This window comes from Dendrobates tinctorius, unplaced genomic scaffold (assembly GCF_039654945.1).
Source record: "Dendrobates tinctorius isolate UK_male_01 unplaced genomic scaffold, ASM3965494v1 ptg000213l, whole genome shotgun sequence".
Taxonomy (NCBI): domain Eukaryota; kingdom Metazoa; phylum Chordata; class Amphibia; order Anura; family Dendrobatidae; genus Dendrobates; species Dendrobates tinctorius.
In genome coordinates, this window is record NW_027361880.1 from 7096145 (window position 1) to 7112205 (window position 16061).

Here is a 16061-nt window from a genome sequence, read left to right on the forward strand (position 1 = left end):
CAACGGATGACCACCCGTCAAAATCCGCCACTAATGCAAGTCAATGGGAAAAAAAACCGGATCCGCCAAATAAAATGGCGGATCCGTTTTTTTTTGCAAAACGGCGGATTTTGACTGATGGAAACAAATGGAAATGTGAAACAAGCCTAAAGAGCATCGTCTATTACATGTTTTTTCAAGCATTAAGAATCACAAAAAAAAATATGGGGGTGATAATCATCATTTCTCATGTAAGGTATTACTATTAGATTGCATGGCAAGTGGATAGAAATGTGATACATTTGTGATATTGCGCTTGCAAAATATCTAAAAGTGATGGGGTTTTTTTAATGATCATCTATTAAAATTAAATAATTCACAAAAGCAACATATTGCATGCGAGTCTGTTTATGTCACACTTGAGATTACACATCGCATGTGGAGCCTTTCAGTAAAATTGATTTACTAGCATGCATTAAATGGTTAAAACAATGTGAGTGGCCAGCTTCACCTGGTCTAATCACTGCGGTTGTAACGCTTTATATCTTCAGGCTGTGATGTGGGAGGAATCAGTGGATTCAGCATGGGGGTTTGGGTAGATCTGGTTTTGTGGCTGTCCTGGGTTATTGTCATTGCAGGACAAAATGGTAAGTTGCTTTCTATGTGATGTGTAGTAACTGGAGTCTAGAGTGTGAATTGTGTCTTCTGATGTGCAGTTCCAGTAAAATACTCTGTAAAGCTGTTCTGGCATGTGCATGCTTGTGGATCATGTATCTGACAGAGTTTCAACCATACCTGGCTGAGGTCCTACATCCAGTGCTTGATACTTGCTGCCCAATGAATGGGTATCATGGAGCAGCTGGGAGGTTCTCTGTAATTCCCCAGCAGCACCTCCATAAGCACTACCCCCAACATCCCATGCCTGAATGCAGTCTAACATAATAATCTATGGTGAATCTGGGCCTGTAGTGTTTATATCCTTCATGGTGGGGTTATCTGTCTGGATGTGTCCTACAGTATGTTAGTCTAGAAGTGCAGTAGTACAATGGATAGTCACTTTTATTAGCAATATAAATGGTAACATATTTAATAATTTTTTTTTTTTTTTTTTTATTTCTTGGCAGCGCCTCCAAATGTTGTGTTTTATCAGTGCAACAGAACATCTGTAAGTGTGGCTGTTAAAAAGGACCCCTTAGATAACAGAATGTTGGTGGACCCTGGAAGCCTGACCTTGGGGAAATGTCTTCCGTCCAGTACGACTGCACTACATGGCTTCTTGGTGTTTGAGTACAGTCTCTATGATTGCAGGTTTTCCAGAATGGTAAATTTTTGCCCCCTACCTTGAGACTTTATTTATTTAGATTTGTTTTTGTGGAACCCCCTTACAACTGGCTTTTGCAGGAACAGCATATACTTGAAGTGAACCTGTCCCCTCTGGCGTATGGCAAGGTTACCTCCAGAGATGGGATTAATCGTGTTCCAATGCTCAATGGCCTCATTAATTAGTAACGACTGAGCATGCACTGGCATTTTGAAAGCTGGCGGTTCCTGGGAAATTTCGTTTAATTTTCTCATGGTAGCTGCGTTTTAAGTGTGGCATCCAGCAGAACTGTAACTATTAACCCTAGATCTGTGTGTGGGGACCCCATAAAGGTGCACCTCTGGATATTGATTCCTACCACAATAAATCAAACCTATGATCACTTGGAGGACCCCCCCCTATTGTGACCGCAGATGTGCCAAGTCTCGTCACTGTCTTTGGAGATGGCCACGCATGCACATCGTGACTTTAGGGCCCCTGCTCAAATAGTGGTCCAAGCAGTATTGTGCGCAGCCCACTCCCAGTGACCATGCATTCAAAATAATGCTACAACAAAACATGTTGCCATCATCACTTTTATGGTACAACAATATAGTGTTGGTTTCCCTTAAACTTTAAGGTTCCCTACATATATAGCCAGCATTGTATCATGATGGGCTATAGCAAAATTGATTGTGTATGTTATATTTTATGGCAAAAAAACTACTGTTTTTAAAATGCAGGCTCTGGCTCCATCTAGAGGTACAAGTGACATACTACAATACGTGCACTGACAGCATCAATTAATGATGGGCAAAGCTCATGGATATTAAAAATCAGGTTGCAGGAGCTTATTGAGGGGACTAGCATAGCTGCAGAAGAAACATTACCTTAGTAGTATTACGGGGTGTGAGTGGTTGGAGCCCTAACAAGCATTACAATCAAGGGTTTACACTTCCAGGTTAGGGCTCTTTCATGTGTCAGTGTTTTCACACGTACCATAGACCCATTCAAGTTACAGCAGCATGGGTCGCAAAATGTCCCACGCGGATGACATCCGTGTGACACACTTTGGCGCCTGGGAGTCGGTGGTACTGTTCCCTGGTGCTGAAGGCAGCTCACGTCAGTCCCCTGCTCACTCTGCAATCAGCGCTAGCAGGGGACAGTGTTGAGCGTTGTAGCTAACTGATAACAGCGAGAGCTGATGGTAGTATTCATTAGCCGCCTCGTGCACTATAAATAACAAAAACATGATGTGGGATTCCCCTGTAGTTTTGATAACCAACTGACAGCTGCAGACTGTAACCTTCAGCTGTCAGCGTTGGCAAGGCTGGTTAAGACTAGAGGGGTCCCCACACCATATTTGTATAAATTAGTTAACTGTGTGGGGGGGGGGGCACTCTAGTTTTGACAACCAGCCAAGCTAAAGTCAACAGCTGGGGGCTGGTATTCTCAGGCTGGTAAGGGGCCATTGATATGGCACTCCCCCAGTCTAAGAAAAAAAAGTGTAGCTATTAGATGTGCCAATTCTGGCGGCACTTCACCCAGTTCTTCCCACTTGCCCTGTGGTGGCAGAAAGTTGGGTAGATGGCACCTTTTGTATTGTCTGTTGATATCAAACTCACAGATTGGTGATGGATGGGCAGCTATAAGACACTTATCCATTACTAATCCTATAGTTGTATTGTAAATAAACACACAGCAAGAATAGTCTCTTTATTTTAAATACAAAAGAACTTTTATATATTTTTTTTTTTTTTTCTTAAATAACTAACCGTTTGGATACCCTCCTAATGCCCATTCAATTGAAGCCCTCGACTCCTGAAATAAAAAGCAACCATATCTAACCTGTCGGACGTTCTGTACCACACCATAATCCATGTCTCCAATAAATATTTTTCAACCTGGACAGTGCCAGGGTCATCCAGGCTGAGAACCACTGGGGAATGAGCTGCTGGGAGTGCAGTCAGTGACCTAATTGGTGAACTTGCTGAGCGTTGCACTGAGACTCTTTTCACGGTGCTGAGGTCACTGCGTTTCAGGGGTCTGGCTGGTAACGTAACCTCGATTGCATCACTAATGCAGCGCTCCTGCCTGCTCGCTCGCCAGTGGTTTTTAGCCTTGATGGATGCATCTTGACCCCATCCTGGTTAAATTATAAAAAAAAAAAAAAAAAAAAAAAAAAAATACATTGTGGGCATCCCTATATTCTTGATAACCAGCCTTGAAGGTTGCAGCTGCACGGTTCTGCTTCTGGCGGCAGCTGGTAGTCTACAGTTTTGCCCACTGAGCCCCTAGTCCATGTAACTGTGGAGCAAAAGGATGGAGCTCTCTGCAAGATTCCACTTGTCATGCGTCTGAGACATGGTCACCTGAATAGCTGCAATGCTCTGCTCGGCATGCGCTTCTGTGTGTTAGCTGACACCTGGACGTCTGTACTGCAATGGTCTTGTCTGTCGCATGCTCCCTCTGTGCACCCCCTGATATGGGTGAGTCTCCGCATGCTGCAGCATATCGCTCCCCTCACAGCAGCCGCGGTCCACACCCTCTTCAATTCACGCACAACCCCTCTTACCTCACTTCGCCTGGCTACGCCCCCCTCACGCTGGTTACCGCCTTGCTTCGTCTGCAATCGTGTGGCCCCAGCAGTTCCAGACCTGGTGCTTCAGCAGCCTGGTCCTCCTTTCTACACGGCCCCATTAATAATTAGAAACATCATGTTTGCTAATGCTATTAAATAGTGTTAAGGAGGTGTATGGCTGCTGTCCTGGAAGTGCAGTTCCTAAGGGTGATGAGGGATATATCTATCCCAGCTCAGCTGTAGTTGTCGCTCACTATACTTTGAGTGGCCGCTGTAAGCTTGCCCTGACAGATGGCTCATCAGTGCAAAGCCCATGACATGCTTTTGCCTCTAAAATTATAGTGGGCGATGGCCGGCATGACTGAAAGCTGGCAGCTTCCGGGAGAAATTGAGCTCCCTCTTTCCCAGGTGCTACACTTCCAGTACAGCAGCCAGGCGCCATCATAACGTTATTAACCTTCAGATCAAGTGTTATCCAACATGACTGGTTCTATAAAAGTAGTTGTCCAGCTCTAACATCTGCATCAAGTTGCACTGGCTGGGTGTCTACACATGCCCACCAGGAGGATGCAGAAGTAAGAGTACAAGCCTTTCAGTAAAAGGCAAACTCTGTCCTAGGAATGCCACTGAAGTAACTTTTCACCCGCTTAAATGATCTTAAATCTCCCTTGCACAGGTCTCAGGCACTGCTGTGAAATTCTTCACGGATTTGGTGTACAAGCCTGGTGCTGGTGCAAATGTGTTTCCGCAGCCTTTCCAACAGCAAATAAACTGCATCTCGGACATGTGAGTTATTGTAAACTTTATTTTTTTTCCGTATCGCCATGTAACGTTCAGTTACAGTAACTCCTCTTTGTAATCTTAGATCAATGAATCCTACACCTGTTGAATCTGCAGTAGCTGTGCAAGCTTCTGGAGCGGGGCAATTTGACATTTCAGCCCAAATCATGAATGGTAACTATCTTATTAACCCTTGTAGGACTTGGGCAGTGGGACTAACCTGCCTCAGTGTTAACACAAGGGAACACTTTTCATAACTTGCCCCCACCACCCCTCCCCAGGATTTAACCATGCCTCAGGCACAGCTTACACTTCGGTTTCCTCCTCCAAGCCTGCAGGGGTCGCCACAGTACACTCCTGCCTTTTGGTGCTGTTGAAATCCCCGCAAGTCAGTTTTAGCATCATTTTGCAGAGCAGGTGTGACCTACATGGCCTGGAAGGTTCATACTCTAGGTCAGGGTTCCCCCCAACTCCAGTCCTCAAGGCCCACCAACAGGTCATGTTTTCAGGATTTCCTTTGTGCTGTACAGGTGATGCAATTATCACCAGGGCAATAGAGTTGAGCGACTTTGGTCGGATCGGGTTTCATCAAACAAAATTTATTTCAGAAGAAACTGGTCCTACTAGGGCAAAAAAAAGTCGGAGTTTCGTCCGAAACCTGACCCCCAATGCAAGTCAATGGGGAATAAAAGTCGGCGTTGAGTGGATGTCACAATGACACAATGTCTTGTAAAACTGGCATTTCTATTGAGGGCAAAGTTCCATAGATGTTACTTCTTGGTATAGGTAAACCTGTTTCATGAAGGGGTAATATTCTGTGAGCAGCTTGACAATCCAACACACTGGATACTTGACTATTCACAAATCAATTGATTTGGGGCCCTAGACACCGGTCAACTGATCCATTAACTGGTGGAAAGGGAATCTGTCTGCAGGTTTTGGCTATGTAAACTGAGGACAGCTTGAGGGGGTTAAAACACTGACTTCAACCATGTCAAGCTCTTTACTTACAGTGAAGATTGAGGCTGTGCGCACATGTTGCGGATTTTTAGCATTTTTTGCCACGAAAAAGCTGAGTAAACACTAAAAATCTGCAACCCATTGAACTCAATAGCCTTCCGCACGTCATCTGGGATCATTGTCACAAGGCATCACTGTAGCCTGGGAACGCTGTGGGGGATGCCGGGAGTTGAGAATACCACGATTTTTATTTAACATATCTTTTACTATTGATGCCGCATAGGCAGCCTCAATAGTAAAAAGTTGGTCACACTTGTCAATCAGATTTCCAAGCGATGCTACAGATGGCTTGAAAAACGCTAGCATTCTGTAAGTTAATTACACTTTCAAAATGCGTTTTTTTTGTTTGTTTTTTTTTTCGCAGGAATTCCGCATGCGTATTTCCCACGGCAGGGAGTTGCTAAACTGCCGTAGAAATTTCTGCGGCAATTCCGCACGTGTGCGCATAACCTCAATCACCTTGTGATTAACATTCCTGACTAGGTGGCACTGTTTGTAAGGTCTAACTGCACCCCGTTCTGTGCTAAGCAGCTCCTTGTCTATAGCTCTGCACAGAGCCTGGTGGGATTGGCTTTCTCATATCTTCTGCATTGCTAAATCTAAATGGTTAAAACTCTTGTACCCAGTAAACTAATAGATACATTATTGGATTCTGGGTCTCTTTGCCTAAATATGCTGCTTTCGGAGGGAGTAAAAACCTGCTGACCTCATTTACTTTAAAATGTATCAAAAGAAGCATGGACCTGTTAATGAACTTCTTCAGCTGTCAGGCAGAAATGTGCGCTTTTGCAAAATTTATAAAATTGCCAGGCCATGTCTGAGCTGTATGAGACTGGCACCAAAAACTGCAAAGATACAACACTTCAAGCAGTTTTTATGCCAGTAAATTAACTTCAGGCCATGTTTCTGGGCATGGAATAGGTACATTAAATCGCTCTCCCTTGTTACAAATGTACACAAAATATTGTGGCTATACCTATAAATTGGTTATTACAATCTTTCTTTCTCTCCCCCAGATGACTTTTCAACTGGTTTAGAAGTAAAGGACTTCTTTCTTGGTGCTCCGATATTCTTGGCTATATCTGTAGCAACAGCCAATCATATGTCTCTGCAGATCTTTGTGGATGAATGTATTGTGGCCCCAACCGGAGACCTCCGTATTGCAGGGGAGCGCTACATCTTAATTAACAATCATGGGTAAATCCAGCAGGGTGGCAGCAAGAATCTTATTTACCTACAAATCTATAGCTTCAATATCCATTCCTACTTGCTACCCACACATAGGACTAGCACATGTTTAATTCTCAAAACATGTACAGTGGGGAAAATAAGCACTTGATGCACTGCAAGATTTCCCACCTACAAAGAATAGAGGGCTGTCATTTTTATAGTAGGTCCACTTTAACTGTGAGACAGAATGTAAAAAATGAAAACCAGAAAGTCACTGATTTTTAAATGATTAAACTGCATGAAATAAGTAGTTGATTACCAGCAAGAATTGTCTAACAGACCTGTTAGGTGGGCTTCTTAAAGAGAAACTACTCTGTACTCATTACCTGTACACACACTCAAAGAAGTCCACCATGGCCAAGACCAAAGAGCTGTCTAAGGACACAAGGGACAATCGTTGACCGGCACAAGGCTGAGATGGGCTACAGGACAACGGGCAAGCAGCTTGGTGAGGAGAAAACTGTTGGCACGTTATTAGAAAATGGCACAAACACAAGATGACTGTCAATCTTCCTCTGTCTGGGGCTCCATGCAAGGATTCTCCTCCTGGGGTAAGGATGATTGAGAGGTCAGAAATCAGCCCAGAACTACACGGGAGGCCCTGGTCAATGACCTGAAGAGAGCTGAGACCAGTCTCGAACATTACCTTTAGTAGCCCTACACAATTGTGGATTAAAATCCTGCAGGGCATGTAAGCTTCCCCTGTTCATACCAGGACATATCTGGGCCCATTAGAAGTCCACCAATGACCATCTGGATAATCCAGAGGAGACATGGGAGAAGGTGATGTGGTCAGATGAGACCAAAACAGAACTTTTTGGCATCTGCTCCACTTGCCATGTTTGGAAGTAGGAGTACATCCCAAAGAACATTTTCTCAACTGTGAAGCATGCTGGGGGTGCTTTTCTGCAAAGGAGACAGTATGACTGCACCATATTAAAGGGAGGATGGATGGGGTCATGTATCGTGAGATTTATCAACAACCTCTCTTCCTCAGTAAGAGCACTGAAGATGGGTCATGTTTGGGTCTTCGAGCAGGACAATGACCCAAAACACACAGCCAGGAAACTGGCTCTCTAAGAAGCCTTTCAAGGTCCTGGAGTGGCCTAGCCAGTGTCCAGACCTAAACTCAATAGAAAATCTTTGGCGGTAGCTGAAGCTCAATGTGGCCCAGCGACAGTCCCAAAACCTGAAAGATCTGAATGGAGGAATATGCCAAAATCACTGCTGCAGTGTGTGCAAACTTGGTCAAGAACTACAGGAAATATAGGACCTCTAACTGTAAAATACAAAAAATTTAAAATACAATTCAGTTTCTAGCATGAAGAAATTATTAAACTCCTACAATACAACTTTTATGGTTTTTATTAAGATTCTGTCTCAGTTGAAGTATACCTACAATAAAAAATGGATCTTTGTAGGTGGGAAAACTTGCAAAATTGGCAGAGTATCAAATACGTCTCTTCCCCACTGTATGTATAACCATAGTACCACAATGTAAAAAGCTCAAACATGAAAATGCAGGCATCATGTTACAGAGCAGATTGCTGTATAGTTTTGTGATAAGATTCAGTATAACTTGTCTTTTAAACCGCCTGCTGCTTTGGGGACTCCTCAGTCCAGTGTGTGGTCGTTATCAGTGACTGGCAGCTGTTTTGGGATAGCTGTCAATCACTGATATGACCGCCTACTGCACCAAAAATCACAAAGGGCTGAGATTTAAATGGGTAAAACACAGGTTACACTGAATTTTTCAACAAAACTGTTCCCATGATCAGGAAGTAGCCGTGCTTTGAACGCAGCATATTTTCACTACGTTCTAATCATGCAGGTAAATCCACATGTTCACTGAATAATGCAGATTTACCGCATCCAAATATACTGTATGTATATTGTGGAGATTCCTGTTGCAGAGACTAGCGCCTCAGAAATTGCCATACTGTGGCTTGTAAACCCATGCCACAGGTGAGTTTATGCAGTGTCAAATAGAAGCACAGTGGGCATGTGACTCCTATAAATCCTATCCACTGTGCTTGTACTGAACAACAGTTAGTGCACGGCATCCAACACACTGCTACTCCTGATCATGGGCACGTACCCTAAAAGTCAAATGGTGAACCTTTTTCTAAGTCCTGCCAAATACCAAAGTGTTCCTTACCACATGGGGTATTGGGTCTGAGAAACTGCATAATTGTGGGGTTCTAGTAATCTAGTGGAAAAATTGTAACTTTTTTTTTTTCTTCTATGATCCCTCAGACATATGGTAAATGTTTATTTGCTATAAAGTCACTTTGAAAATAGGTTAAAAAAAAAAAAAAATTGAATATTTTGTAAAAAGTCTATTATAGAGCTAGTTACCACTACTAGAAAGTACAATCTCAGAATCGTTGAAATAGACCTTGGAAGACCAAAAGTGACCTGTGCTGTGCAGATTGAAGTTTATAGTAACACTGAAGTACTAACCTTCCGCACAGTAGTACACTGAGAATTGCTTCTCTTGCAACTCCATGCTTACAGCTAACATCACTTCTGCAGATGTTTTGTAGATGGTAAAGTTGCTGCTTCAAGGTTTGTGGAGCCTTTTCAGCTGGATACTGTGAAACTTACATTCCCAGCGATGAAATTCTTAATCAACAGTGGTGATGACGTAAGTGTTAATTACCTATTAGACAGGAGCAGAGTGCAGTACTGGTGACTTTTTTTTTTTTTTTTTTTTTTTTTTTTTTTTTTTCCCAGGATGTCCTATCCTGACAGCACCATGGGGTTGTCCTTTTGATCTTTACAGGGATAGGAAATGCACAAGAGGTTAAAGGTCCCCTCCCACACCCACACTCCAGTGTTTTTCCTGTCCCTGTAAGGACAGGCACGAGAGCCCCATAGTTGCAGCATCCGAGAAGCTTACCGGGGCCAGGAGGTTCGGGGTCCTAACTTCAACTCCTCTGGATGGTGCAGGGTGGCCTAAGGGGGGTTCTCCACCGACTGTCCCGTGGAGCGTTGCTCTGGGACTCGAGACCGCTTCCTAAACCAACCCACCCCCCCCCCCCAGCACGCAGCATCGGAGATGTGCCTGGTCGGCGACCGCGTCAGTTCCGGGTGCCCGTGGATGACTACTTCTGGTCGCGTCAGAACTGAGCGGCACAGAAGGAAAGAAGACGTTCCGGCGCAAGACAAGGTAGGATAAAACAGGGGCCAAAGTGGGGGACCAGCGGCATATCAACAGGTGACGAGACAGGCCTCAAATTCCCATCAGCGCCACCAACATAGAGACCAGGACCGGTGATCAGCCAGAGCCAGTGTCTGGAACAAGGTGGGCTGCTATACCAAAGACAGGAGCTTTAATAAAAAAAAAAGTCCTGTTCTTTATATTAGGATAAGATGACACCAACCCTGGCAGCAGCAATGTCTAGGATATCAGGCAAACCCAAATGCCCCATCTGTGCCAGCTAACTACTGGGCGCATGGGGGGGGGGGGGGGGAAAAAACCCTATGTGAGGACTGCACCCTGAGGATTGTCAGAGGCAAGCAGGCCACTTTCCTGGCGGAGATGCGTACAATGGTCAGACAAGGTCCAGGCCTCTGTCTCTGGGCTGCTACTCGCTCAATCTTCCGGCCGGTCCCAGGCCAAGATGGGAGTACGACCAGTCATCTGAGGAGCAAATCCGGGGTATGGACTCTGAGGAAGAGGGTGAGATCACCTCTGAACCCCCGGAGACAGGGAAAAGATGCCTCTTCACCTCAGAACACGGACTAGCTTCTCATCGCCGTGAGAAGTACGATGCAGATTGAGGAGACCCCGAAAGCGCAATCCATCCAGGACACGATGTTCAGGGGATTAAGAGCCAGAATTCGTTAAGTCTTCCCAGTTAATGACCATGTCAGGGCAATGATCCTGGAAGAATGGGAAGATGCTGAGAAAAGACTGTGCTTTGAGACTTTAAGCTGCGACTTCCATTTAACCAGGAGGACATCAAAACTTGGGATGAAGTTCCTAAGATCGATTTCCCCGGTGGCCAAGGTGTCAAAAACTTCAATTCCCTTTTGAAGATTCTTCCAGTCTCCAAGAACCCATGGACAAAAAGGCCAACATGCTCTTAAAAAGAGCTTGGGAGGCCTCAGCGGCGGTGATAAAAGCAAACAGCCGCCACATCAGTCGCTAGATTCATGCATCTATGGATCAACCATTTTAGAGCAGCAGTTAAAGGAGAAAACCCCCTAGGGGTGATATCCTAGAGGGCATTCCCCGGTTTAAGATCGTGACTGGTTTTCTTGTGGACACTTCTGCTGAATTGTACAGTTTGTGGCCAGGAATAACTCTTTATCCAATGCGGCTTGCTGAGCCATATGGTTGAAAACCTGGTCTGGGGACTACCAGTCAAAAATACATTATGTTCCATACCCTTCTCAGGCGGGAAGGTATTTGGGTCGGCCTTAGATAAGATTCTAGAGTGCCTCGGATGACAAGAGGGTTTCCGGAGGAAAAACCAAAAAAGGCAGTTTCCCTTTCAAAGATCCTGTCCTTACCAGAGGGAGGAATAGAGGAAAGGGGAAATCATCTCGCTGGAGTACACGAAGGGGGGGGGGTTAGAAAGTGGGGCTCCCCCGTCTCGCTCCACACAAAGTTCCAGAAGTGGGAGACAATGATGCCATACCTGTAGGGGGGGCGCCTCTGACACTTTGCGGAGGCATGAGGACTCGTCTCCAAAAACCCATAGGTCCTCAATACGATCTCCCAGGGCTATACCCTTGAGTTCACAACCCTCCCACCCCACCCCCAGCACGCATCGTGGTTACAAAACCCCGTTCCAGAGCCCTAATAGATCCTATATGGGCAAACATAAGAGACTTGTTAAGAACAGAAGTTCTGGTTCCAGAAATAGGTCAGGGCCATTATTCAGCTCTCTTCACAATAAAAAACCGTCGGGGGGGGGGGGGGGAGCTGAGCCATTATAAATTTAAAACCATTAAACCAATGGGTTCGGTACAAGAGATTCCAAATGGAGTCCCTGAAAACCACCATCCCGCTAATAGACCAGAACGCGGCGATGTGCACTATAGATCTAAAAAGCGCATATTATCACGTTCCCATCTATCCTCAGTCTCAGAGGTTCCTACACTTTGCACTAAAAAAAAGGAAGCAGGTACTACCACTTTCAGTTTCAGGCTCTCCCGTCCGGCTTGGCATCAGCACCTTGAGTTTTTATGAAACTGGTCGCCGAAGTTGTAGCACACTTATGACAGGAGGGCATAATCATTGTGCCATACTTAGACGACTTCTTGGTGATATCCCGTTCAGCGTCGGAGTTGAGGGGGGGGGGGAAATGATCTCAGTAATTTTCACGCTCGAGAGCCTAGGTTGGATCCTGAACAAAGAAAAATCAGACCTGCAGCCCAGTACCCAGAAGAAATTCCTGGGAGTCATGTTGGACTGCAAAAGAAGTCTCATTCTTGCCGGAAGGGAAGAAACCCATCATGGACAAAGTTCGTTAGCTCGGTCGAGACCAGATTTCAATAAGAACCGCGATGAAGATCCTGGGCACCCTAACAGCATGCATACCCTGCATCCTGTGGAGCCAGGCTCACACAAGAACCCTGCAAAGGGAGATCCTGAGAAGATGGGACAAATGGCAGTCCTCGCTGGACAAGAAGATTTGACCAACCCAAGCTTTGAGATCATCTCTGAAGTGGTGATCAACCACAGATATCAGCCAGGGGGTTCCTTGGATCCTGTCTCCATGTGTGACCATCACCACGGATGCCAGCAGAGGATGGGAAGATACCTACAAGGAACATGGCCCAAAAACATCAGCTTACAGTCCTCAAACTACCGAGAGCTGCGAGCTGTTTGGGAGACTATGAAAAGAAACAATTCGAGCCTACAGAACCGACATATAAAGATCATGTCGCACAACGTGACCACAGTAGCCTTCCTATGCCACTAGAGGGTCCCAAGGCACGGGAAGCTTCAGGATTTAGCAGCCTGCATCCTCACCTAGGCGGAGAACACACATTCCCTGTCAGCAGTACACCTAGAAGGTTCCAAAATCAGTATAGCTGACTATCTGAGCAGACAGGAAGTCTGGGCCACCGAGTGGGAACTTAAAGAAGAAATCTTCATAGATTTGGCCATCGGTGGGGGACACCCCCAACTGGACCTCTTCGCGACAAGAAAAAACACCAAGCTAAAGAGATTCTACTCCCTCAATCCAGCGGATCATCCAAAAGAAGTCGACGCCCTGAACCAGAGTTGGGGAGGGGGACTGCTATACGGGGTTTCCCACTATTGCCATAATACCGAGGGTCCTCAAAGATCCAGGAGGAAGGAGCTCGGGTGATGCTAATCGTACCCTTTTGGGCCAGGTGGAGTTGGGTTTTCCCCCTCCTCAAGAAGATGGCTCAGATTGGGCCACGCCATCTACCAATGACGTCAGACCTACTTTCCCAGGGCCCAGTTCTACACCCAAACCAAGGAAACCTACAACTAGCAGCATCCTGAGAAGGACATCCTAAAGTCCAGAGGCCTCTCTGACCAAGTGATCTCCAAATTGCAGGCCAGCCGTAAGCCTGTTACGAGGGCAATATATTGTAAGATCTGGAAGAGGTTCTGCTCAAAGTGGTAGCACCCTCATAGACCTGTCTCGCCCAATTATCCCTCAGATCCTGGACTTCCTACAGGCAAGATTTGTTAAGGGCCTAACCCCAAGCACGCAAAGTCCAGATAGCGGCTTTAAGTACTTTCTTCAATTTTCTCCCTATCCTCTCATCCATGGATAGCACGATTTACAAAAGCCATCCAGAGATTAAGGCCCACATTAAGAAACTGTCCCCCCGTGGGACCTAAATCTGGTACTTAACACTGTGTAGGCCCCCTTATGAGCCAATATCTGAGCTAGACATCTCAAAGCTCATACAAGACCGTATTCTTGGTAGCTATCACCTCAGCCAAACGATTAGGCGAGATCCAGGCCCCCTCAGTCCAGAACCCCTACATTCAGATCTTCGAGGACCGCATAATACTCCAAACTAGACCCAGGGTTCCTCCCTAATGTAGTGTCTCCTCAGAATCTAAACCAGGAGATAACCCTACCCTCATTCTGTCCAGCTCCAAAGAATGATAAAGAAACGGTTTCACTCACTGGATGTTAGACGTGCAGTCACACGCTACTTAGAAGTTACCTGAGATTGGCGACAGGACACAAAACTATTCAGTACGGCAGTAAAAATGAGGGTAGAAGCGCAGCCACATATACCCTGGCAAGATGGATAACATCAATTATCACCTCAGCGTACGAGGCTGAAGGGTTACCTATATCCAAAGGGCTTAGGGCCCATTCCACCAGGGCAATAGCGACATCATGGGCAGAGGGCGGAAGCCTCAGTGGAACAAATATGCAGGGCCGCCACCTGGTCTACACCAAATACTTTCTGTAGACACTAAGTTGGACACTCTAGCAGCTAGCCAGTTGACCTTCGGTCGTAGAGTGCTACAAGCAGTAGTCCCACCCTAAGCAAACTCCTACTTTGGTATTCCCCATGGTGCTGTCAGGATAGGACGTCCTGGAAAACGGAGATTTGACCTACCGGTAATGTTTCCAGACCATCCTGACAGCACTGGTAGTTCCCTCCCTATGATTTGTATTTGTGTCATTATGCTTGTACTAAATCTCAAATTTTAATTGCATCCATACTGGAGTGGTACTTGGAAAAATCACTGGGGTGTAGAAGGGGACCTTTAACCTCTCGTGCATTGCCTGTCCCTGTAAGGATGAAAGGACAACCCCATGGTGCTGTCAAGATGGACTCCTTGAAATAATTCCCCAACCCCACCCTCTTTCTTCTGCAGATCTACCTTCACTTTAAACTGGTTGTCTGGGATCCTAGAGCTGTGACTGGCTTAAAGATGTGCTCCTACTTGAGTGAGGTTAACAGGTAAGAATGGCGACATCTGCCCGAAATCTAGACATCTCAGACAAGCACGCAAACATCTTCTAAACTTTTTTTTTTTTTGTACATCTTACTGGATGTCATATACTTCAGTTGGCAGCTTCTGGGCAACCCACGAAGTGATCTCTGCAGATGCTGTGACTCGGTCTGCAGGCTGTACTCCAGAAGGAGGAGGGAGACTGGTAAGTAACACTTCGATTTTTCGCTTTCGACTTGATCCATCATGGCCTCCAATATGTTTTTAACGTTTTAATAAATCCTTACACTTTGCAGAAAAGGGTGATCCTGGTGTAATTCATACAATGGTTTTAGGACCCTTCAAATTACATAGTCCAGCTGTTAATGGGAGTCTAAATGATGGTAACGAACAGAAAGCATTGGAAACTGCGTCGGGTAACTATTTCATTGATCTTAATATACTATATGGTTGTGCAGTACCACTGAAACGTTCACACTTTATTCTCTAAGGGGGTTATATGGGAATTTTTTTTTTTTTTTTTTTCTTAAAAGGATTTTCTGGAAAAATGCTTAAATGTAAATAAGTGGTGCTTTCCTTTCATTGACTGAGATATGGGAGTGAAACCAAGACCTTGTATGGAATGGAGGGCTAGTATATTACAACACTATGGAGTGATCGAGGCCATATTTATGAATGAGAAATCCCCTGTCATGTTGTCCTTCAACCAGTTTAACATTTTACTGGTTGAAGGCCATATTTGTTAAATACCTATATAAAATTCAATTTTGAGAACTGCTGTTCCTGAATCTCCAATGTATAGATTCCCTAGTCACTGCACTGGTGGTCTGATACAACATTATTTTGTAATGGTGGGGACACCACAGGTGTAACCTAGTCTGGTTTGATGCTGTTGGAGCTTCATGCTTTACTCTTTATGCAAAAATTAAAATCTGAATTTTGAAGAAATCTAAACGGATGCAATGTAGGTGCAGGAAATGACACTACTTTATCACTGAAATGTTATATTCTTTCCCCTCCTCAGCCTCTCCAATACCACCTGCTGCTGGAGCACTCTTCCTTGAGCTGGCAGTCCTCCTCCTGTTGTCTGTGGGTGTTGCTGTGTACGGCCGCACATCCAGAAGGGACTATGGAGAACTGGAGAAGCGATCGCTCATTACTAATGAAAAGTAACCCTTTTTAAATAAACTTATTTGCACCATCACAAAACATGTGATTTATTCTTACAGCATCACCTAACTTGCTGTGCATAC

The 16061-nt window shown here is 45.2% G+C and overlaps 1 protein-coding gene across 1 annotated transcript; it reads left to right on the plus strand.

Annotated features, from left to right (window-relative positions):
- The first annotated feature begins 472 nt into the window (after positions 1 to 472).
- On the plus strand, positions 473 to 16017 carry LOC141058622 (zona pellucida sperm-binding protein 3-like). Its single transcript, XM_073554810.1, has 10 exons — positions 473 to 626; positions 1104 to 1300; positions 4537 to 4646; positions 4726 to 4814; positions 6677 to 6857; positions 9426 to 9537; positions 14731 to 14816; positions 14925 to 15013; positions 15105 to 15224; positions 15833 to 16017. The coding sequence occupies exons 1-10, from the start codon at positions 563 to 565 to the stop codon at positions 15979 to 15981; spliced, it is 1197 nt and encodes a 398-aa protein (XP_073410911.1). The 5' UTR covers positions 473 to 562; the 3' UTR covers positions 15982 to 16017.
- Positions 16018 to 16061: the final 44 nt, after the last annotated feature.

Excerpts from the sequence above, each read along its gene's own strand:
- LOC141058622 (XM_073554810.1), top strand. The coding sequence starts at position 563 with ATGGGGGTTTGGGTAGATCTGGTTTTGTGGCTGTCCTGGGTTATTGTC. Across the intron at positions 4,647-4,725 it reads ATAAACTGCATCTCGGACAT|ATCAATGAATCCTACACCTG; the intron begins GTGAGTTATTGT and ends TTGTAATCTTAG. Across the intron at positions 14,817-14,924 it reads TACTTGAGTGAGGTTAACAG|TTGGCAGCTTCTGGGCAACC; the intron begins GTAAGAATGGCG and ends CATATACTTCAG.